The sequence below is a fragment of the Artibeus jamaicensis genome, unplaced genomic scaffold, assembly GCF_021234435.1.
Source record: "Artibeus jamaicensis isolate MK-2021 breed Jamaican fruit bat unplaced genomic scaffold, CSHL_Jam_final contig_311, whole genome shotgun sequence".
NCBI classification, from domain to species: Eukaryota; Metazoa; Chordata; class Mammalia; order Chiroptera; family Phyllostomidae; genus Artibeus; species Artibeus jamaicensis.
The window spans coordinates 819,844-845,756 of record NW_026521717.1 but is presented as its reverse complement, the minus strand read 5'-3'; the positions used below and the strand labels follow the sequence as shown (position 1 = coordinate 845,756).

The 25,913-nt window shown below is 38.1% G+C and overlaps 1 protein-coding gene across 1 annotated transcript in view; it reads right to left on the bottom strand.

Moving 5' to 3' along the window:
- The window catches only part of CTTNBP2 (cortactin binding protein 2), a 195,605-nt gene that overhangs the window by 2,618 nt on the left and 167,074 nt on the right, over positions 1-25,913 (bottom strand). The window contains 8 exon segments of the mRNA XM_053662975.1: positions 2,718-2,819; positions 3,435-3,567; positions 4,609-4,672; positions 16,726-16,911; positions 18,113-18,168; positions 18,170-18,235; positions 18,237-18,308; positions 21,195-21,373. Coding sequence (XP_053518950.1) covers positions 2,718-2,819; positions 3,435-3,567; positions 4,609-4,672; positions 16,726-16,911; positions 18,113-18,168; positions 18,170-18,235; positions 18,237-18,308; positions 21,195-21,373 — 858 coding nt within the window.

Here is a 25,913-nt window from a genome sequence, read left to right as displayed (position 1 = left end):
TACCTGGCTCGAAGAAAACCTCAGTTTGTATAGCAAGGCACTGCCCATTAGTAGTCTGAAAGAAATATTGTTAAATTATAGTTGTTCTTTCATTCACTCAATACTGAACATCTGCCGGAAGCTAAGAGAATGTTATAATTTCTGCTCTCCAGATGGAAAAGTAGGGGGCAGGAAGTAAGGGAAAATGCTGTAGGGATGATGGCATTGCAGATGGCACTTCAAGGATGTACAGGATTGTGACAGGTGAAGAGGAGTGAAAGGGTTCCATGGGTAGGAGAAAGGGTGGACAGACAAGGAGAGGTGTAGGGTATGCAAATAGAAAATTACATCTAAAAATAAGTTACATGAAGGTGTATCAACCCCTCTAAAGATACATTTGAGAGGAAAGGAATGGGGTGGAAAATAAGGATGACAGAGCTGTTTTAAAGCCATGAGTCTAAGCAAGCCTCAGCTCCACCTAAGAACCACTAGGGAGCTTTTAAAAACTTCATTGTCAATGTTGCACCTCAGATGAATTACATCAGAACCTTTAGGGAACATGGGCCAAGCACTGAGGAATAAAAAGATATCCTCAAGTGGATTTACTTATGTAATAACCAAAAATAGCTTTTGCTTTAGGGCGATTAATTTGCATTTTCATGAGAAGAAAACATTTGTTAGTATCTGCTCCTTCTATTGACAATTTATGTGTGTGCTGTTTTTCTAATTTAGAAGGGTTGCTAACATGCCATGCAATTAATAAACCCCACTATGTTCTCTTACTGCTGTAGTAGTAAGGAATTGTATCGTGACAAATGAAGAGTAGGAGGGTAATTTACTGAAACTTGTGTTCCAGTGTATGATGGTGGCTGCTAAGCTCCTTTAGGGCTACACAGGATAAATGATTTCTAGTAAGCCAGAAAGCTCTTACTTCTAAAGGGAATTACTTCCTGATAACAGAAGAAACTGGGCATCTGACCAAGAAATGCCAGCTGAGGAAAGGGAATTAGCCTGCCAAATAGTCAGAAGGTTGCCAAGTGAGTGCTACTTTGCCCTCTGCTGGCAGCTTCTGGGAAACACACTTTCCAACCATTGGGGAAGTGTCTCCTACCTAAGGTTCCATCAAATCACATTTCAACAAGCACATGGTTCTATTTTTAACAGCCCAGAGAGCATAAAAGAACCCATTTTTAAAAAGTGTCCCTTTTAAAACAAAGCAGCCCTGAGCTTCCCAGAACTTATCCCACTTTCGGTACTATTTTTTATAGGTAGTACCTTATTGTAGCAACTGGACATGTTCATGTGACAGAGAAGTAGGGGTACAAAACTGTCTCCATTGAACATGTAAACAAAGGCAGCCAGTCACTACCAGTCAGCATTTTTCTATAGAAAGTGACTTAGCCCTGTGGAGAAACGGTGGCTCATTGTTCCTCTTCCTAGACCTTCATGGCTCCTTCCACTGCCTATCCCACAAGGAATCCTGAAGAGCGGTCCTGGAGGCCCAAGAAAGGTGCTCTGAGCCAAAGGTCAGTGACAGCTCCTGAACAATTCTCAGTAGTGACCCCAGGTCACCTGCTTTCACCCTCCCTTATATGCTCTCCAAACTATGCTGTGCTACTAAACTGTTCCCAACTGAAGAAAGAAAAAGCAGACATGATGAAGTGAGCCAGAAAGCTCACACTCATCTTCACAGATAGTCATGTGATGTATTTGTATGTGGGATTTAGTCTTGCCAATACCTCCTGACCCCTACTTCTTTCCCCAACACACACAACAGTTTCACAGATAACTCATCAGAACTGAAACCTAACAAAGCAGGGAGAGAACATGGACCCAAGGGCTCAAGGCTCTCAGGTGATCAGATAAGGATTAATAATTTAATGGTCTCACTGCATTTGCTTTATAATCCTGCTCTGTGCACTCCCCCCAACCCTCATAGGTCTCTGAGCCACTGTATGAGAGGATGAGAACAGGATGTAAACCCCATTAACACAGGTTGGTAAGCAAAGCATATAATCCTAAATGCCTCTATGAAATCTGCATCCTCACAAAATAACTAGTGGATGAGATGTAGTTTTACTGTTCCTCTCTACTCAGGTGCACCATGCTGGCCCATCTTTTGGCATTTATTAAGCAATTGCAGAAGTTATTTTGAGAGGTTAATGATGAAGTCTTTGGAAATTCTGGCTCTTCAGTTTGACATTCTGACTTGTTTTTAAAGGAAAGCCTCTCACTGAGATAGTGCATGTTAGGGCAAGTTAAGAAACTAAACTAAAAATGAGATTTTTTTAACATGTAAAAAGATCTTTATGTTATCACTCAGTCCTTTGCTATAATTAACTCCAAAGTTCTAAAGTGCAGGAAATCTTAAAATTTCTCAAATGAAAAACAATACATTTAAAATGGAACAACCAAGAAGACACAAATTACATTATTTCCAGTTTTGACATACACAAATGAAGACCTCAAAAGACACCTAAAATTTCTGAGTAAAAGTTTAGGTATCAAAAAGAAAGTTAAAAAATAGTTATTCTTTTCTGATTATTCTTTCTAGCTATTATCCAAACAAACTTTCTAACTTTGCTTAACTAATGAACACATTTACCTTAATTCTATTTCTTATTTCATCATAGTTGTGGTTTGAAAATAATTTTGTCATTTACATTAAAAGAAGATTTTTGAAGTCAATTCCAAAGCAATTCCTGTTTGCTTGATTTTGAAGGCAAAGGAACACTTACCTTTTGTGACACTGGCATTCTTAGGTTATTAACAGTTGCTGAAAATGTAGGGTTGTTTCCTGGACTATCAAACCTCCTTACATCACCCCTGAAATCTGCAATCTGGAAAATACAATTAATCAAGTCATGTTTTCACAGTTACACTGTGACACACTTAAGACACTATTTAGGCACCCTCTTGTTCCCTGATGTGCAGTAGCTCTACAGAACATATCCTCAAGTCTTATACTGTTCACACAGCAGACTTGAAGTCTTCCTGTGAACTAACAGCAAATGCATGAGAAACAGCCTTTAAGGGAAGAGAATCTACTTTAAAAAGTCAGAAGGAAATGAGCAGAATAGTCCTATAAAAATTAGTTGGCAAAAAAACAAAGAATGTAAAAATTGTAAATTTTTATTCATTATTTTTTCCAGTGGATAAGGGTTTCAGTTCATTTTTCAGAAGGTTAAATGAGATAGGTGATGCTACTTGGTTCTAGAGATTATGACTTGTCAAATGCAATAGTTGAGCTTAAGTAGAGATCCCTTATTATATATAAATGGTATTTTGGAATAAAGGGCTTTTCTGAGCAAGGATAGGGTTATTCTGATCTGGAGCATTAACCATGCTATTTCATAAGTAATTTCTTTCAGGGAATGAAGGTATAATGTGGCTCCAAGAAGTCTTTCTGCTGTTAGGTGGAGCCATTTAATGCCCCCCTAATTTGCTCTGCTTACCTTGCTTATATCTGATTCAGATTTGCTAGAGCACATACTTTGAAGTTCCTTGACAAGGTCTGCTTCATCATCTGAATCCAGACAGAGTCTGTGATCCAAGTTCAATGTCAAGGACAGATCATTCTCTAAAGACCTAACACAAAGTTTAGAAAAGAGTTTTTATAGTGAGAGGCACAATACAATTCCCAATATGGAAATCTAGACATAATGCCTTGTTTTAACTTTGGTGTGCAGTAGAAAAATTGTTTTAAAAATCCTTTAAATTTCATTTAATATAACAACCCACTTTCCTAAGATTTTGATAACTCTTATTCACCATTTTCCTTAATAGGATAAAATTTTATTCACCAAGAAGAAATCCACTTTGACCTACTACATTCCAGTCTCCTTACTCTTCCCTTTCCTTCTCCATCTATAAGGCTAAATAAAGCTAAGACACCATATACTCTGTGTCATAGAGGACAGTATGATAATGAAACAAATATGAATTTCAAACTTAGCTCTGCCACGTACTAGCAATATGGCCATTGCTCAGGTTTACTTTAACACTTCAGTTTCTGGTTCGCTTCTGTAATGGATTCCTTATATGTGAATTATAGAGTTACTGGGGAAAGTATATACCAAACGAATCTAGCAGTGGGCCTGGCAGGAAGAAGCATATGGTGCTGTTCCTTTATCACCTTTCTCTTCAACCTCCTCACTTCTGTAATTCAGTGAACCAGGGACAGGGTATTATATGTTACCTGCCAGGGGATAGACCACACAATTTACTGGGCAAACTGCTCAACATTTCTACCCTATGATTAACTAAATCATTCTTTACCTCAAAATTTGTAAGCTGAAATAATCAACAATAATAACACAGGAAAATAAATAATATCAGTTTAAACATTTAACACCTACAAGCAAACATCATACCATGTTTCTATAAATCTAGTATTAAAAAATCAGTCATCTGAAGTCTGTTTAAAATGTAAAACACAGGATTTTACATCCTTATGTCAAATGTATTACTAATAATTTTCAAGTTTGATAAAAATAAAGCTAATAATAATAATATTCTAACCTTTTCAACAAATTGCTTTTTTAAAAATTTTATTAACATTATGAAAGCTGCACAACTAATAATGAGAGTGTATTGTTTGCTCTGAGTTAATTGGAAAGGGGAACTTACTTTTGTTTTGACAGAGACACATTCCTGTTACAATTCGGCTGTGATATAGTCATATTTTTGATACCTGCAAGGAAAAATTTAATCATTTCAATAGAATGATTCATTGTCCCTGTGCATCTTAAATTCTGTATTAAAAAAAACAGACTATGGTCTCCACTGCACTTTTATATTGTTTTTGGATTGAATCCATCTCTTGAGGGGTTTTCCTCAGACAGTGGCTCCAGATGTAACTTCCTGCACAGCCACCAGGGGAAAGTCCTTGTGTATTTTCACAACTGAATTAAGCCCAGTTAATACCACCTGACCTTGCAAACCAAGTACAGTTTCTGAGGTGTGGACCCCCCCCCAATGTATCACAGTGTGTGGTATAAGTAGTGTACTTGTAGAAATTCAACTTTTAACTACTGTGCATTATACAGAAAAGAAAATATGAACAGTATATAAAAAGATACAAAATATCAGATTTCATTGTTTGCAGTAAATATATTGATTGTATCAGTTATATATGCACAAAAAATGCATAGGTTTATATATGTATTAGTCATAATATAAAACATTTCTCACTGCGGGGTATGGTCAAAAGTTTGAGAAAATAATGTTTTAAACCATTTCGGACTCTAAAATGTCTGTATAATATACTAAATTTTTTAAGCTCATTTAAACATGTAGTTGCTTCTGAGTGAATTCTAAAATTGTATGAAGATTTTTAGTACAAATTCTCTCTAGAGAATAATTTAAAAACAATTTTTGAAGATTTTATTTATTTTCAGAGAGAGGGAAAGGGTGGGAGAAAGAGAGGAACATCAATGTGTGAGAGGAACTTTAATCAGTGGCCTCCTACATGCTCTCAACTGGGGACCTGGCCCACAACCAATACATGTGCCCTTACTGGGAAATGAACTGGCAACCTTTTTGGTTTCCAGGCTGGTGGTCAATCCACTGAGTCACACAAGCCAGGGCAAGAATAATTTGGAAAAGTAAACTGAATTTAATATATCCTCATTAAAAGCAAATAATCAGAGATAATGTTTCTACTAGTTTCTTTACCCATACTTTTGTCCTTATTGTCAGAAAGCATTGACTAGTGGCTTTTTTTAATTACTGAAAGTGACTAGGATTTCCAGAATCCTATGACCTAACATCATACGTTTCTGTTTCAGGTCAGGGAAGAAAGAGGCTGTATATTTACTAACTTCATGACCTTCCATGATGATCTGCATGGAATGCAAAGTGGTTCCTATTTTTGTATTCTTTTAACAATGGTATATAAAAACACCCAAATCAAGCCCAATTTTGTTATAATCCTACACTGAATGCAATTATTGGAAAAAATTACTGTTATAAAAAAACAATAACCAGAGAGCTATTTGAATCTTTGGTTCATTCATCTACCCATGATGTGTGGTTAAAATTAATGGTCCATGAATTTGACTTTGTAAAATTAGTTTTTAGGTTTTATAAATATTTAAGTTGAAATCCATGTAAAAAGTGGTTACAATAATTTTATTAATTTTTCAAATAAGGTTTCATGTTTTAAAGAATATTTTAATAATATTATGTCAAATAGTTTAAACTATAAAATAGTTATTAAAAATATAAATTTAAAATCATTTGTAATTCAGTTTTCTGAGTTAGAAATATTTCCATAATAATACTTTAAATCTATATTCATTTTATTGATTGTGTTTGTGAACAAGTATATATTTCAACAATTATTATTTAGGTAATTATTTAGGTCAAGAAAGAAGCTGGTCCTAAACCCTACAGAAATTATAATAAACTTAGAAATGATGATGAAAAGCTTGGATGGGTGTTTACTTATCTGGGCGCTTAGGGATTATTACAGGTGCCACAGGATTAGAGTCACATGCCCTGAAGAAAACAGCATTAAACTGGCAAGAAACAAAAACGTGGACTGCAGAACCCTATGTCTCCAGGAGGGGATTTTCAGCAGGCAGCAAGGGTTTCTGAACCTCACTTTTGTTATCTGTAAATGAAGATAATAATCCTTATATTTGAACTCTTTTGCATACTATAATGGGATAAACAAATAAAAGGTATAGTTCTTTAATCCTTGCTACAGAAAGTCATCTGGGGAGTCTCTGCTACATTGGGGGACTTTATTCTCTGACTCAAACATTCTTTGAGGAAGTAATAGTAAGATCTTGAGGTCAGAATATAACCTGTTATAAATACATACAACAAAAAAGGTATCAGTAAAACTGTCATTTTACTTAGTGACTCTCCATTTAATCATTAAAAAAAAAAAGTAGTCATGGGTTTTCAAGATGGTGGTAGAGTAGGTGGACCTTACTCTCATATCATCCGAGAACTTAATTGGGGAATGAACACCCTGAATTACCAACTAAAAAGACTATCTGAAGAGGAGACACATCCAAGGAAAGGAAGAAGCCACGGCATGACCACTTCAAACAGGTTGAGCCAGCATAGATAACATCTCTCAGTGGATTACATCAGAGTCCCTTCTGAGAGGCTCAGAATCAACACATCATGTGGCTAGCTTCAGATAATGTTGGAGCAGGGTCCAACAAGCTTCAATAAACAGCATATCCAAAGAGAGATCACAACAGGCACTAAGCTCTACTGAGACAAACTCCACTTTTTTCTTTTTTTTCCTTGCTTTTCTTATTTTCCATGCCTTTTTTCTTTTTCTTTTCTATTTCTCTTTAATTCTTTCCTTTTCTTATTCTATTTTTCCATTTTTCTTATTTCTTTTTCACATTATTTTCTTGTTTTTCTTTTACCACTTTACATTTTTATTTACTTAACTTTTTTTCCCTTTCCCTATCTTTGTTGTTTTTGGTTTTTTGTTTTATTTTGTTTTGTTTGGTTGGGTTTGCTTTTGTCAGAACAGCTACTTGCACACCATGGTGGGGGTTCAGCCTCCCAGCCAGCTAGACTGAGGGTTGATCCAAGACATGAACAGGCTAATAGTAATCAGGACCCAATTATAGCAGGAAGCCCACATAAACCACACAAGAAACATTCCTAGACACCAGCTCAGGAGATGAAGGAGACTTGTACCATGGGATTCCACAGGACACGAGCCACATAAGGCCACCCCACGAAGACTGGGAGTCACTGCAGTTCTATTAAATACATAGAAAAAAAAACACACAAAGAGACAGACAAAATAGGCAGACAAACAAATCTCAAATGAAAGAACAAGAGGAATCTCAAAAAAAAGAGCAACATGAAATGAAGGTAAGCAATTTATCAGATATAGATTTCAAAGTAATGGTTCTAAAGCTGCTGAACAACATGAAAGAGGATATACAAAAATAACCAATTAAAAATGAGGATTAAGATATCTGACAAAAAATACACTGGAAAGAATAAAAAGTAGGTTGCATAAAACAGGAGCAATTTAGAAGACAAAGTAGGAAAAAACATCCAATCACAGCAAAAAAAGAAAAAAGAATGAAAAAGAATAAGGATACTTCCATATCTTGGCAATTACAAATAACCCTGCAATGAACACAGAGATGTTCATGTTACTTTTATTTAGTGTTTTGGGTTCCTTCTGATATATTTCCAGAAGTGGGGTCACTGGGTCAAAGGCAAATTCATTTTTAATTTTTGAGGTGTCTCCGTATGGTTTTCCACAGTCACTGCACCAATCTACATTCCCACCAACAGTGCACTAAGATTCCCTTCTGTCCACATCCTTGCCACCACTTGTTTGTTGATTAAAGATAGTTGTAGGGAAAATGGAGTCGGTCAGGCTCCCTCACCTGGATGCCCAGGCAACTGTGGCTTAGCAGCATTTATATAACCTTGAGCAGGATCAAGCTCTGTTATATAATATTTTGGCATTCTGCTGGTTTTGTGTGCATTTAGTATATAAGGGAGTTGGGACTGCCTGCTGTGTGACATGCAGCTTGCAACATGCGTGCATTGCCCTACTCCAGAATAAAGGTATGTTAGGCATTCCCATGGCTCTGTGAATTTTCTTCTGTCTGCCTGAATCCCATCTGAACCTGCCTGGCCTTGAATGGCTTCAAGACAATAGCCATTCTGTCAGGTGTGAGATGTTATCTCCTTATGGTTTTAATTTGTATTTCTCTAATGATTAGTGATGTTGAACATATTTTCATATACCTATTAACCAATGTATGTCCTCTTTGGAGAAGTGTCTATTCAGGTCCTTTCACCATTTTTTAATTGGGTTGTTTGGTTTTTTGGTGTTGAGATTTGTACGTTCTTCATACATTTTAGATATGAACACCTTATCAGCTGTATTGGCGAATATGTTTTTTTATTCTCTGGGTTGTCTTTTTTGTGTGTGGATGATTTTCTTTGCTGTGCAAAAGCTTTTTAGTTTGAATTAAGTCCCATTTGTTTATTTTTTTTCCTTTGATTCCCTTGCCTGGGGAGATATATCTGATAAAGTACTTCTATGAGCAATGCCTGAGATTTTGTGGCCTATGTTTTCTTCTATGATTTTTATAGCTTTGGATATAATGTTAAGTCTTTGTGTCTATCAGCAGGTGAATGGATAAAACAACCATGAGGAATTTACACAATGTACTACTACTCAGTCGTAAAAAAGAAAATTTTACCTTTTGAGACAAATACCATATGATCTTACTCATATGTGAATCTAATGAACAAACTGAACTAACAAGGAAAATTGAAACAGACTTATAGATGGAGAGCAGGATGATATCTAGTGGGGGGAGGGTAGAGGGATTGAGCAAAAAGGTAAAAGGACACATGGACAACAGTGCGGGGATTGCTAGGGAGAGGGGTGTATAAGAGGACTAAATGGTAATGGGAGACTAAATTACAGTAAATATTGAATTTTAAAAGAATAAGAATAGTTTAAAGGAACTCTGGGACAACATGAAATGTAACAATATCCTCATTATAGGGTACCAAAAGGGGAAGAAAGCAAGGAATCGAGATCCTATTTGAAGAAATAATAACTTAAAATTTCTCTAACCTGGCAAAGACAAAAAGAAACACAAGTCCAGGAAGCACAGAGTCCCAAATAAGATGAACCCAAAGAGGCTTACATCAAAGGGCAAATTTAAAGAGAAAGAAAGAATCTTAAAAGCGGCAAGAGAAAAGAAGCTAATTACTTACAAGAGAGATCTCTTAAGACTGTCAGCTGATTTCTCAACAGAAACATTTCAGGCCAGAGAGGTTGGCATGAAATATTCAAAGTGATGCAAAGCAAGACCCATGACTATGACTACTTTACCAAGCTATGAAATCATTTAAAGTTAAAGGAGAAATAACTTCCCAGTTAAGAAAAACCTAAAGGAGTTTGTTACCATCAAGCCAACATTACAAAAATGTTAAATGGCTTACTTGAAGAAGAAAGTGGATGAGAAAAAGGAGGAGGAAGAGAGAAACAAACAAAAAGAAACTAAGGTAAAAGAATAAAATGGCAATAAATGTAATCCTATCAGTAATCACTTCAATGTAAATTACTTAAATGCTCCAACCAAAGGCATAGGTTAGCTGTATACATAAAGCATGACCCACATATGCTGTCTACAGGGACCTGCCTCAGAACAAAGGATATTCACAGACTTTTAAAAGTAAAGGATGGATTCAACATAAGGGATGGATTCAAGAGGGATGGATTTCATTTCTATTTCATTGAAATAGAAATGAAAACTGGGGTAGCAATACTTATATCTGACAAAATAAACTTTAAAACAAAGGCTAGACTAAGAGACAAGGGACACAGTATAATGATAAATGGAACAATCCAACAAGAGAATATAACTGGTAAATATTTATACTACCAACAAAAGAGCACTTAAATATATAAAACAAATCTTGATGGACATAAAGGGAGAGACTGACAATAATATAGTCAGAGTAAGAAATTTTAACATGGAATTGACATCAATGAATAGATATTCAAGGGAGAAAATCAACAAGCAATCTTGAGAAAGAAGAACAAAGTCAGAGGTCTCACAATACCTGAGAGGCAAATCAAAACAACCTGGTACTGGCATAAGAACAGGCATATAGAAAATTGGAACAGAACAGAGTTCAGAAATCAACCCATACCCCTATGGTCAATTAATATTTGATAATGGAGGCAAGAACATATAATGGGGTAAAAAGTCTCTTCAATAAATGGTGTTGGAAAATTTGGACAGACACACACAAAAACTAGACCACCAACTTACACCACACATGAGAATAAACTCAAAATGGGTAAAAGACTTAAATGTAATTCATGAAACCATAAAAATTCTGGAATTTGAAAACATAAGCAGTAAATTCTTAGACATCTCTTGGAGGAATATTTTTGCTGATATAAATGAAAATAAAGAAAAAATAATGGAAATAAAGAAAAAATAAACAGTGGAGCAATGGAAATAAAGAAAATAAACAGGACTTCCACCAAGATGAAGGCATAGGTGGAGATGCTGTGCTTTCTCACACAACCAAGTTTAGAGACAACAAAATATTAGCAACAGAAAACACAGCCAGAACACAAAAAATTGAACTTTTCAGAAGTCTGATAACAACGAATGCTTCAGCCTGACTGGTAAGAGGGGCGAAACCAGCAGCTGGTGGAACAGGATTGCACAGGAAAACTCAGTCAGATGGACTCAGGCGCGCAGATCCCAGGTGTGGGGTTGCAAAGGGTGGACCCAGTGAGCAACCCAGAGAGCACAACCCAGTGAGTGACCCAATGAGTGACCCAGTGAGCAACTGGCAGATCCAGCGAGGGCGCGGGGCGGTGGGTGGCACATTCCTGCGCAGATAGACTGGAGAGGGAGTGGGCAGTGAGACGGGACTGAGCGGGTCCCAGCAATGGGAGGCAGCAGAGAGGGCCGCCATGTTCTGGCTCTGACCCTGCCCCCACATACAGCGTCACAACCTAGCGACTTGAGCGACCCTACCCTGGTGAACACTTAAGGCTCTGATCCTCACCCAGCTGCGGGAAGCAGGAGAGGGAGATGCCATTTCCTCACTCTGACCCTGCCCCCACATACAGCCTCACAACCTGGCGACCCCACCCTGGAGGCCCCACCCAGCCCCTAAGGCTCTGCTCCTCATACTTAATGGGCATGAACAGACCAAAAATGACTCAAGAAGATCTCAAAGCCCCAGAGCCCGTAACTCTAAGTGATGAAGAAATAGCAAAACTTTCAGATGCACAGTTCAAAATACTGGTGATCAGGATGCTCACAGAACTGACTGATTTTAGTCACAAATTAGAGGAACATATGAAGGCTAAACTAATTGAAATGAAGGGAATTGCACTGGAAACCAATAGTGATGAAAAGGAAACTAGTACTCAAATCAAGGGAGTGAACCAGAAGGAAGGCAAAAATGACCAAACAGGAAAATATGAAGAAACAAGAATTCAGAAAAATGAGGAGAGACTTAGGAACCTCCGGGACATCTTTAAACGCTCCAACATCCAAATTATAGGGGTACCAGAAGGGGAAGAGGAACAGCCATGAGTGGAAAACTTATTTGAACAAATAATAAAGGAGAATTTCCCCAATCTGGCAAAGGCAATAGACTTCCAGGAACTCCAGGAAGCTCACAGGGTCCCAAAGAGGTTGGACCCAAGGAGGAACACACCAAGTCACATCATAATTACATTAGCCAAGATTAAAATGAAGGAGAGAATCCTAGAAGCAGCAAGAGAAAAGGGGACAGTCACCTACGAAGGAGCTCCCATTAGACTGTCAGCTGATTTCTCAAAAGAGACCTTCCAGGCAAGAAGGGGCTGGAAAGAGGTATTCCAAGTCATGAAATCCAAAGACCTACAACCAAGATTGCTCTATCCAGCAAAACTTTCATTTAGAATGGAAGGGCAGATAAAGTGCTTCTCAGATAAGATCAAATTCAAGGAGTTCATCATCACCAAGCCCTTATTATATGAAATGTTAAAGGGACTTATCGAAGAAAAAGAAGATAAAAAAGATGAACAGTGAAAGGACAGCAAACTCAGTTATTAACAACCACATCTAAAACAAAAGCAAGCTAAAAGGACAGCTAGATCAGGAGCAGAACCATAGAAATGAAGATCTCATGGAGTGTTAGCAACAGGGGAGTGGGAGAAGGGGGGAGAAGGTACAGAAAATAAGTAGCATAGACGGTAGGTAGAAAATAGATAGGGGGAGGGCAAGAATAGTATGGGAAATATAGAATCCAAAGAACTTGAGACACATGGTCATAAACTAAAGGGGGAGAATGGTAAGGGTAGGGGGTGCAGGGTGGAGGGGAATGAAGGGGGGGAATAGAACAACTATAATGGCATAATCAAGAAAATAAAAATAAAAATAAAAATAAAGAAAATAAACAAATGCGACTACATTAAACTAAAAAGCTTCTGCATAGGAAAAGAAACCATCAACAAAATGAACAGGGAACCTACTTAATGGAAGAACGTACTTACCAATGATACCTGTGACAGGGGTTAATCTCCAAAATATGTAAAGAACTGATACAACTCAACACCAGGAACACAAATAATCCAATTAAAAATGGGCAAAGAAACTGAACAGACATTTCTCCAAAGAGGACACAGACATGGCCAAAAAGATGGCCAAAAGACATATGGAAAATGATCAGGGTCACTAATCATCAGAGAGATTCAAGTTAAAACTATGAGATATATCACCTTACACCCACCAGAATGACTACCACTAATAAAGCAACAAATGACAAGTGCTGGTGAGGATGTGGACAAAAGGGAACCTTAATGCTCTGTTGGTGGGTGCAGACTGGTGCAGCCACTGTGGAAAACAGTATGGAATTTCCTCAAAAAATAAAAAATGGAACTGCCTTTTGATTCAGTGATACCACTTCTGGAGATATATCCTAAGAATCCCAAAACACCAGTTTGAAAGAATATATGCACTCCTGTGTTCATAGCAGCCTTATTTACAACTGCCAAGATATGAAAACAGCCCAAGTGCCCACTAGTAGATGAGTGGATAAAAAAGCTGTAACATATTTGCACGATGGAATATTATGTGGGCATAAAAAGAAGGAAAGCTTTTCTTTTGGATGGATCCATCCAACTGCATGGATGGTTCTGGAGATTATTATGCTAAGTATAATAAGGTAGGCAGAGAAAGGCAAATACCATATGATCACACATATATATGGAATCTAATGAACAAAATAAACTGACAAACAAAATATTAGAAAGAGAGGAATAGATATGTGGAACAGAGTGACAGCTTTCAGAGAGGAAGTGGAGAAGAGGGACTAGAAGACAGAAGGTGAAGGGATTAGTCAAAGAACATATATGTACAAATCATGGACACAGACAACAGTGTGGTGATGGCCAGAGAGAAGGGAGAGCAGGAGGTGGGAGGAGAGGGGCAAAGGGAGGAAATGGGGACATCTGCAATAGTATCAACAATAAAAATAAAGGAAAAGAAAGATGAGATAACAACTACTGGAGAATATGTTGAGAAGAGAAAACCCTTGTACAGTACTGTTAGCAGAAATGTAAATTGATACAGCCACTATGAGAAACAGTATGAGGTTCCTCAAAAAACTAAAAACAGAGCTACCACATGATCCATCAATCCCACTTCTGGGTATATATTTGAACAAAATGAAGTCATTATCCCAAAGAGATATCTTCATTCCCATGTTCACTGCAGCATTATTTACTACAGCCAAGACATGGAAACAACCTAAGTTTCTATCAAGAGATGAAGGATAAAGTGAATATTATATACATATAATACTTATACAGAAAATGGAATACTACTGGTATATATAATATTTACATATAATGGAAATTATTCAGCCCTAAGAAGAAGAAAATTCTGCCATTTGTGACAACATGGATGGGCCTTGAGGGCACTGTGCTAAGTGGAGTGAGTCAGAGAGAGAGGGACAAACTCTGTATGACCTCACTTATGTGTGGATTCTCAAAAAACCAAACTCGCCCCAGCTGGTGTAGCTCAGTGGATTGAGCACCGGGCCTGCAAACCAAAAGATTGTGGTTCGATTCCCAGTCAAGGCACATGCCTGGGTTGCAGGCCAGTCCCCAGTAGGGGATGCATGAGAGGCAACCATACATTGTATTTCTCTCCCTCTCTCCTTCCCTTCCCCTCTAAAGATAAATAAATAAAATCTTAAAACAAAACCCAAACTCATAGAAACATTGTGATTATCAGAGGATGGGATGAGTTGGGGAAATTGGGTAAAGCTGGCTAAAAGGTACAAATTTCCAGTTATAAGATATGTAAGTCCTTGGTATGTAATATACAACAGAATGACTACAGTTAATAATACTGTAATGTAGCCCTGGCTGGTGTAGCTCAGTGGATTGAGAGGGGACCTGTGAACCAAAGGGTTGCTGGTTTGATTCCCAGTCAGGGGACATGCCTCAGTTGCAGGCCAGGTCCCCAGCAGGGGCTGTGTGAGAGGCAACCACACATTAATGCTTCTCTTCCTTTCTTTCTCTTTCCCTTTCCCTCTCTCTAAAAGTAAATAAATAAAATCTTTAAAAAAACCCCAATACTGTATTGTATAACTCAAAGTTGCTAAGAGAGTAAATTTTAAAAGTTCTCATTACCAAAAAAATGTGTAACTATGTGAAGAGATAGATGTTGACTAACTTTATTATTGTAATCATTTTGTGTTGTGTGTGTATATATATATTTGAAATCATTATGTTGTACAATTTAAACTTATTCAGTGGTATGTGTCAATTATATCTCCATAAAAAAAGACATAAACAGTCATACATAAATGAATGGGTACAGCTGTGGTCCTAGTAAACAGACCCCTGGTCTACTAGATCATCAGTTAATGAAGGTATATGTATCTTACCTTAAAATTTCCAAAAAATATGATATCTGAGAAGATATTTTCAACTTCATTATTTTTCCAAAGAGATATAAAGTACAACATTTGGAATATAGTCAATAATATTGTAATAACTTTGTATCGTGCCAGGTGGGTACTAGACTTACTGAGGGGATCACTTTGTTAGTTATATAAATGTCTAAACACTAGGCTGTACACCTGAAACTAATATAGTATTCAATGTCAACTGTAATTGAAAACTAAAGAATTTAAAAAGGAGAGACAGGAAAAAAGTCAATCATAATTTACTAACACACACATTTGAGGTAATTACAAAACTCCAGCATGAATTAATATGCTTAAAAATCATATTAAATTTTTATTAAAAATTAACAAAATATAAGCTAAAGTGTGGGTATTAATGAACAAAGTGTTTTTATGTTTTTAAATTTCAGGCATCATATTCACACATTTACCAACCCCACTGCTGTACACTCGGCATATAATGACACAGGACAAAGTAGTTGGAGGTGGCTCCTCAAGGCCTAAATTACATATATCAGAAATCTACCACATATGTATGTTGGAACATCGTTTCATTCTTACTGAAATATAGATTTCCTTTAGGAAGGACATTTATAATTTATATAATTATCAAAACCAAAAGAAACAGGTCTAACACCAAAGATAGATGTGCTATATCTCCTTTGTTAAAATGAAAACTTATGTATTCCTTTTTTATAAATGACATTCCATTATATAGATTCTGTTTAATGATTTTTTAGAATGTAAACTCTATGAGGGCAGTGATTGTTGCTGCTTTTAGTGCTTTATTTCCATTGCCTAGAATGGTACCTGGCAAATGGTACACATTATATATGAAAAAGAAATATATAAAAGTTATATGTATTCACTTATAAAGGTCTCAACTGGTACCAAATACGTCTGTACATATACCTTTAAAAATTTAAGGTTGGCTTAAGGATGGCACATAAACGGAAAGCAATATGCCAAAGTACAATTACTGAAAGACAAAAATTTAATTGTGGACACCACAAATATCAAATTAATTTTAAAAGACCATTAACATGGTAAAGATAAATTTAATATCAGAAATCTAGTATGAAAAATGATTTTCAGTTAGGGGACTCCCATGTAATTTTGGAAATGTACCTACCATGTACTTTATTTCATGAAAAATGTGCTTTGAGATACTCAGAATTTTGTTGAATGTATAGTGAAAAAAAAAGAAAGAAAAGAAAAGCACATTTGCATTGAGAAACTAGATCTTGAGTGCCCAGGTGCCTCTAGGTGCCATGACAGCTCCCTTACCTTTCTCACTCAGGACTGGCTTGCTCCAGGTGGGTGAAGACAAACAGCCAGACTTCTTGTGAGGACTGGTGCTCACCTTTCTCTAGGCACCACTCTCTCCTTTCTTCTTGCTGCAACTGTTATAACTTCAAACTATGCATAAAGGGAAACTTCCTCCTTTGAAATCAGTGGTATGCTGGTCCAGCTCTGAAACAACAAAAATCATGTTTTGCCAAAAAGAAAGAAGTGATAATGCAGTTTCATAGTGTCAAGCAAAATGCACATTTCTAATTCTCAAAGGAGACTCTTCAAAATCACAAGCCTACTTAATACTGAAGCAGGAATTCCGTGAACCATCACATGTAGTAGACTGCTCTGCCTGATTTTAGGAATTGTATCTCTACCCCTTGTAGCTAAGGGTGAGAGACGACCTCTGGAATGCCAGCCACAGGAGACAAAGTTTGTCTCTAGTAGCAAATGCTGCCTCAGTTCCTCTCCCTGCCCCCAGAGCTTGGACGGAAGTCAATGACGGGTAAGACCCCTCACAGCGGGGGGGGGGGGGGGCAACCTAAGCCAGACTCGATCACCTGGAGGCCTTCATGGAAGGACTCAGGGGGCTGCAACAGAGAGCAATGGACTCTCATCCCCCAGCTTTGTCAAAGGCTGAGTCCCCATGTTGTCTGGGAGAAGCGCTTCCTGGCTCTAATCCCCTTAAGCCTGAATACCTGTTGGGGAGGGGTGCAGCTCCTTGCCTGGCCACAGCATGCCCTGGGGAAAAATCTGGCACCAAAGACTTGCTGATAAACCTGTGAAATCTGCTCTGCTAAGAGTGCTTTCATTCATATGATAAAGGTCCAAGAGGAAACGAGTATGTCTCCCGAAGTTTCTGCAACTCTCTTCCTGACAGACACTCACTCAGACTGAAACCCTCAGATTCCTTTGAAATGTTATCTACTGTTTGATCCTTGATGCCCTGTATTCCTGTGTATTACAACCCAATAAAAGGCTATGGAGAAAGGCGCTCGAGGCCTTTTTCTCCTCAGAGAAACTGGCCGCTGCTGGCCTCTTTCTCCCCAGAGAAACTGGCCACAGCCCATTCCTCCATCCCCAAACAGATCTCATCTTGTCTCGGCCATATTTACTCATTCACGAGTGACCATGGCACCAGGGGGACCTTGCAAAGTAGTCGCCCCCACAATCACACTTTACTCGGAGGTGTCAAATTTAAACATTAGCAAGTAATTACAAAAGAGAGAGACAGTTCTGGAGCAATGGTATGAAATGTTCATTAATGCTGAGATAATTTCTCTAGTTACAGAAAGAAAAACCAGAGCTCTCTAATAACAAATTTAAACAAGTTTGACATAAAAGTACAGCTTCTCTCTCCTCCCAGCACAAGCCCACATACCTGCTCTCTGGAGGGGACATCCATGCAGAACAGCTTTATTGAGCAAGATGCTGAGCAGTTTTAACCACAGCCTGCTATCCTTGGCTAGGGTGCTTTTTTGTTTGCACAAGACTAGGGTGTCTTCACAGAGGCTCTTGCCAATATTGCTTCTTGAACTCTGGGTGCAATGACAGCATTCCACAGTTTACACATCCACCTTGCAAAAGAGGGGTGGACACAGTTAGGACCAGGCCTCTCAGGAGTTATAGACAAGTCTACAAAAGTACAATTTGAAGACCGTAGAAAAAACATAAGTGTTTCTAAAGGTATGCTATTTTTTCCAAGTAGCTCTGGAACAAGTATAATTATCCAACCCCAAAGTAGTTTGACTTTGCCTCAAAAATACAATCTATTTCAAATGAAACTGTTTACACGCCCCTCTCCTTTTGCTTTGTATGATCCTTGAGAGCAGAAATCAATGCTTGAGTGTGTGTTGGATGAATGCATGAATAAAATATATGGAAAGATATTATTATATAGTTGTACACTTGAAACATACATAATCTTATTAACCAAAATCACCCCAAGAAATTTAATAAAATTTGTTTAAAAAGACATGGAAAGGTAAATTTATAGACAGAAGAAGTCTGGAAAAAAAAGGTTTCCTGCAAGTTCATGTTTAAATAGCTTAAATTTATTTGCCATATTTCCTTAATAAGAAACATGTATTTTAATAATTCTGAAATTGGGATACATCTAAAAATCACTGGCAAGTTAAACATTGCCCCCAGGCGAGGGCTCAGTGTCTGCACTCAGGCAGGCTTAGCTGTGCAGACAGGGGACAGGTAAACAAGCTTCAGGCAGACCTTTGCATTAATAGCTAGCTGTAGCACTGGAACTTAAGCTCAAGTTTGGAGTACCCAATACCAATGAAAATTCCTTAAAAAATTACATTTTGTTGTAGAATTAAAAATCAGTTAACATGATCAAAGTTATAGGGACAAAAACACATCTCCCAGAATAGGAAAGTTTTCAAAGCTATTAGGTAGTGGCATAAACCTTTTATGACTGTTAAAACGCCCTGGAAGGTGTGGCTCAGTGGATTTGAAGTGGGAAGCTTTGGAAGACCTTTGTTCACCCAAATCCCAGGTGCCCTGAGAGAGCGATAAAGCCCTCTGGGAAAAGCAAACAGCAGGATAGTCACAAGAACTGGGGCTAGCACCCCCGCAGATAGAACTAATTTTCACATTTGGCCTTTGTACTTTGCTTCTGCCCCGTAGCTAGAACTAATTTCTGCATTCCACTTCTGTATCCTGTTTTGCTACTTAGACAGGAAGACCCCATAGACTATATAAACCCCAAGAATCCTTTGTTTGGGGCTCAGAATTTGGAGACTGACTCCTCTGAGCCCATGCACGTTAATAAACCTCGTACTCCAGAATCCCCCGGTGTCTGGTTGCTTCATTTTCCTGTAACAGATTGAGTGCCGGCTTGTGAACCTAACGGTCATGGGGCGGGGGTGGGGAGAGGGGGCAGTACAGGGCCTGTGAGAAACAACCACACAGTGAAGTTTCTCTCCCCTTTTCCCTCCCCTTCATTCTGTCTAAAAAAATTAAATCTTTAAAAAATTGCATATTAAAAAAAGACTTAAAACTTACTCATGTATCAAGAATCTATCTACTGTAAACTTCTTCATTACTGTCTAATGATAATGTAATTCAAGAAAAAAAGAAACTACAATAGAGAATATAAAAATAATCTGGTATTCTACCATGTGAGTCAAACTTGCAGTTACTCTAAAAGTGCTAAAAGGGTAGAGATAATAAGCTTTGTTTTTAAAAAAATAGCAGTTCCTTAATATGGCTGTTGGGAGACAATTCTCTATGACACATTTGCACACTGTGTGTCAGCATTTGTTCCAGACTACCTTTTCAAGGATGTTAGTAGAGCACACCGTCTTGAAGATGGACCCAATGTCCATCTGCTCTCTTTCTGGAGCAGAAGGCAGGTTTGTTTCCTGACCAGGATAATGAAAGTAACATCTCCTTCCAGGGCAAAGGGTGGGAAGATCTGGCAGCAATCTCTTTAGAAGCCTGGGGATTCCCAAGCTCAAGGTCTGCAGCTGTTGATGGAAATCCAGCATCCACCTGGGTCACTGTGCATCACCTAGGGGAATGTGAGGAGCTGGGGGAACCAATGAAATATGAAGCCCAAGCTGGGGCTGTGATGCAAGTGATGAAGTCCTTGGCCTCTGACCCAGCACCCTGAACTTGTTAGCTTGCAAACACAGTACAAATCTCAGAGCCTCTACAGTTCTCTATATTGACTGTACTCCTGACAGGAAAGGCCAACACTGGATCCTAAAAATCTTGAGGCTCTGAGTGTAAAAAGGCTTAACTTAATTGTAATACTGATTTTAAAAAGGGCATGATTATATGCATAAATGTATTTCTGCTCTTGAGTAAGAGAATGCTGTGTATATTTTAACACAGTGATTCTTCCTCCCCACTCCCAATTACCTGTAATTAAATCGACAGTTTGTCTTATAATAAAGAAGATATACTATTTGTATTCCACTTTCCAAAATGGATTTCTTCCCAGGATGCCAGCAATTGCAGAATAAAAGCTACCAGCTAATCACAAAACCCTTACTAAGCTGGATCGTGACAATTATTTTTCTACCTTTTGATTTTCTCTTTCATTAACTGTATTGTTTATCTGTCTGTTCTCATAAGCTGCTACAAAGAAAAGCATTGTAAGTACAAAAGTTTCATTAATATAGAAGGCAGTTTTGAGTTCAGCAGTAGAATATAAGGCTTTGGTTATGAGATACTTGACCAAATTTCTCATATGGGCCTTCCCAGGAGACACTGCACAGCCAGTCACACATGACTTTGATGAGAGTTTTGTAAAAGAGGTAAACTGCTATCTAATTCTTAGTAAAAAAAGTTTCCTTAAGAGTTACCCAACAGACGTCATAGTTTTCCTCTGACACCTCATACTGATGACAGGAGATGGCTATCAGCATTCTTACTCTCAAAAAGAAGCCCAAGTTGGCCATGGCTCTATTTTAAAAAGGCAAATAAAGACAAAAGACACTTACTTCACTGTCACTTTGGCAGGTCCTGGGACTACAGGGCAAGACAGGAAATACTTTGGCCCAAGAAGTGCTTCGGGTATACCCAAGTGGACCAGGCAGAAGATGAGCTGGTGCCAGACGGCCAGGGCCCAGTCAACTGTCTTGCACATGGGGTCGCAGGGAGAGGACACCTGACCTCTGAACTAGAGTCAGGGAGGCAGAACACAAGGGCATGATTTAGAACAGTGCTTGTTTCCCTTTTGCTTTTAACAGTCCAAAATTAAAAACAAACACATTTAAAATTACAAAACAAAAATGTAGCTGAATCAGATTTTACATTCGTTTGATGTAGTTGAAGAAGGGATAATATCTCAAGTGTTAGTATGAGATATGGACCTGTGCCTCCTCATATGAACTGGAAAGGTTCAGACATAATGGAGCAATAAGTAGACTAAGGAGAAACTTTGGATGAATTCTTAAACATCAGTTCTGGAAGAAATCCTTGTTCACTAGTACATAAAGGACCTCATAGGGTCTTACATATAAGTGTTTCTAAAAGGAGTTTTGAATTAATTAAATAAAAAATAAAATTAAATATTTTCATATTTGGGGTGATGAGATCTACATGGTACATCTGGATCTGTAGCATGTTCACCCGTATTGATATAATTTCCCTAGCTAAAATGCGAACTTCCTTAAAATGTACAAAGCTCTGCTGATAAAAAGAAACTTGTCTTTTGTTTTTTTAAAATTTACTATCATATCAATAGATGTGAAAAAGCATTCAATAAGGTATAGCACCCATTTATGATAAAAACACTCAGCAAAGTGGGAGTAGAGGGAGCATTCCTCAACATAATAAAGGCCATATATGACCTACAGCCAACATCATATTCAATGGGCAAAAACCTAAAGCTTTCACACTGAGATAAGGAACCAGATAAGGATGTCTGCTTTCACCACTTCAATTCAGTGTAGTATTGGAAATCCTAGCTACAGTGATAATACTAGAAAACAGAACTAGAAAAAAATTTTCATCTACCATAGCAACAAGAAAAATAAAGTACCTAGGAATACACCTAACCAAGGGGTAAAAGACCTGTACTCAGAAAACTACACAACACTGAAGTAAGAAATTAAGGAAGATACAAATAAATAGAAGCATATACCATGTTAATGGATTGGAAGTGTCCATACTACCCAAAGCAATTTATAGATTCAATGCAATACCTATTAAAGTACCAATGCATATTTCACAGATATAGAACAAACATTTCAAACAATTTATATGGAGTCATAAATGATCCCAAATAGCCTCAGCAATTTTGAGAAAGGAGAACAAAGTAGGAGGGATCACAATACCTGATATCAAACTATATTACAAGGCCACTGTAATCAAGTCTGGTACTGGCATAAGAATAGACACATAGACCAATGGAACAGAATAGAGTCCAGAAATAAACCCATGTCTCTAGGGTCAATTAATATTTGACAAAGGGGCAGGAGTATAAAATGGAGTAAAAATAGCTTTTTCAACAAATGGTGTTAGATCTGGACACCTACATGCAAAAAAATGAAATTTGACTATCAACTTATACCATACACAAAAATAAACTCAAGGTGGATAAAAGACTTAAATATAAGTCACAGCACCATAAAAGTCCTCGAGGAAAACATAAGCAGGAAAATATCATATATTCCACACAGCAGTATTTTCACCAATACATGCTGTAGAGCAAAGGATATAAAGGAAGGAATAAACAAATATGACTACATCAAACTAAAAAGTTTCTGCATGGCTGAAGAAAACATCAATCAAATGGAAAGGGAACCAACTGTATGTACCTCAGACAAGGGTTTGATCTCCAAAATATATGAAAAACTCATATTACTCCACTCCAGAAAGATAAACAATTCAATTAAAAAATGGGCAAAGGACCTGAACAGACACTTCTCCAAGAAGGACATAAAAAGGGCCCATAGACACAATGAAAAAATGCTCAACATCACTAGCCATCAGAGAGATGAAAATTAAAACTGCAGTGAGATACCAGTTCACACCAGTCAGATGGCCATCATAAACAAATCAACAAACAACACATGCTGGCAAAAAGGGAAATTGTGGAGAAAAGGGAACCCTAGTACACTGTTGGCATGCAGACTACTGCAGCCACTGTGGTAAATAGTATGGAACTTCCTCAAAAACTAAAAATGGAACTGCCTTTCAGTCTAGTGATTCCACTGCTCGGACTTTACCCTAAGAATCTTAAATCACCCAGTGTTATTTACAACAGCCAAGAGCCGGAAACAGCCTAAGTGCCCGTCAGTAAATGAGTAGATCAAAAAACTGTGGTACATTTACACAATGGAATACTACTCAGTAGAAAGAAAGGAGCTCCTCCCCTTCACAACAGCATGAATAGAACTGTAGAGCATTATGCTAAGCGATATAAGATAGACAGTAAAAGACAAATACCATATGATCTCACCTATAAGTGGAATGTAGTCAACAAAACAAACCAATGAGCAAAATAGAACCAGAGAGTTGGAAATAAAGAACCAAAACAGTGACCAGAGGGGAGGGTGAGGGGTATAACAGAGGAAAGAAGAGGAAGGGGCAAGCAAAGGAACTCGAATAGAGGATTCATAGGTGTGAATAATGGGGAGGAACTGACTGTGGAAGTAGGGGGAGGATGGGGTAGGGGTGAGCTATGGTGAAAAAGGCAGTACAACTATAACTGAACAACAATAAATAAATAAATAAAAAATAAATAAATGAAAATCTGTCATGATCTTTACCTCACCTTTTTGGTTACTGGTTGAGGTCATACAAGAGCTGTGCTCTGTTCACAAGTATGTATTTATAACCAGGCAACTGACTTTAACAAACTTGAGTTTGAAGATTTCTCTGATTAAATTAAGAATTCCAGACATTACTTAAATGACTAATTGCAGGCACTGTTCATTGAATTACCAAAGCCACTCCTACCCCACACTTTTCCCTCTGTCCAACCTCCTCTGTCCCCCACACCCACAAATGCATGTCCATTCACATCTTCTATGTAGCACAACAGACATAATTTTGTTTAACTATCTGGTGGAGAGCTGTGATCTAAGAAAGGTAGTTCTGGGATAGCCTGGACTGAAGGGGTGGGCATAAAACCAATTCTGGTTAATGAAACATTAAAGGAAGTCTTATATTTCTAGGAGTTCCAGAAAAAGATGCTTTCCTCCCTAAGAAGGAGACTGATAAAACTTTTTACGCCCACAACACCCTGATTCCTGCCTTTGAACATGTTTGTCTGAGTATGTGGTGCCTGAAGTCCTACGGACATTCTGCAATCTTGAAGGCAGAGGTCACGAAACTCCCAGACCTGGCACCTGACATCATGAGGTTCTGGGCTGATGCCAGTAAAACCTACCTTATGACATTTGGTATGGTGAGGGGAAAATGCCTCTTTTGTGAAGCAGCTAGTGATGGGATGTTGTGTGATTTACAGCTTCAAATACTGTGCTGATCCAAATGGTCTCACTGTGCAGGAACACATTTTTATAAATCATGCTAAATAAAACTTTTATTTCAAATCTGCGTTGACACTCAACTACTCACTGAACTTAAGATTACTAAATTAAATAGTAATGCACTAGATTTTGTTAGCCTTAAGCTAATTTGTTATTTGGGAGAATATATACTATTTATTTTAATATTTAGAAAAATCACTAAAAGTTATTACTCTTGAAAATGTATGAAAAGAGGCTCTGGCCAAGATGATAGAGAAGGTTATATTGGGAACCATCCTGTCTGGTTTCAGAAGCTGTAACCCCCATGGCTAAGGCTGAAAGACCTTGGGACCATAAGCCACTAAGGAGACAGAGCTTATCTCCCTGGCATGGGTGCTGCCTCTGCCCCCTTTACTTCACCCTATCTGGCCCCCAGTGCATGACCAGCTAGCCAATGACAGGTAAGATTTCTCAAGGGAGGGATGACCTAAGACAGGCACAGTCACAGGGGGCCCCTCAAGGAAGGACTTGGGGTGGGGATATAGCAAAAGGGGGAGAAGAACTCTCACCCCTCGGCTTTAACACAGCCTGAGTCCTTATTCTGTCTGCAAGAAGTCTCCTAATCTCTTGGCTGCCTTACTTCCCCTGACTTAAGCCTGAAACAATGACAGAGGGAGGTGCAGCCCTGTGCTTGAAAGGGCAGGTTCCCCAGGAGATCAGGTCTAAGAAAGAATACATGAACTCCTATAAAATCTGTTTTGCTAAGAATGCTCTCAATTAAATGATAAGGGTCCAGGCAGGAAATGAGTTTGTTTCCCAAAGTTTTATGGCCCCTTAGCTAACTGACCCTGACTCAGAATAAGCCCTGGTAGTTCTTTGTATGTTATCTATTGTTTGATCTTTAATGCCTGACAATGACTGATGAGCTTTACCTGTATTCCTGTGCAAATTGAACCCAATAAAAGCCCACTGAGGAAAAGGCTCTTGGTCCTTGTCCTTTAAGAGATCAGCCACCTTTCCTCCCCAAGCAGATCATGTCTTGGTAGATTTATTCTCATCTGTGGCAGATGAGGGTATCTGCAGACAAAGCTCCCCTACAAAGATAAGTGTTATACTTGCCTCCTTCCATAATCACATCAAAATTACAACTAATCTGCTTAATAACAATCATTCAGATGCCTGAAAATTGGCTGAACAGAACTCCTGTAACTAAGGATATTGAAAAGAAGCCACATAGAGCCT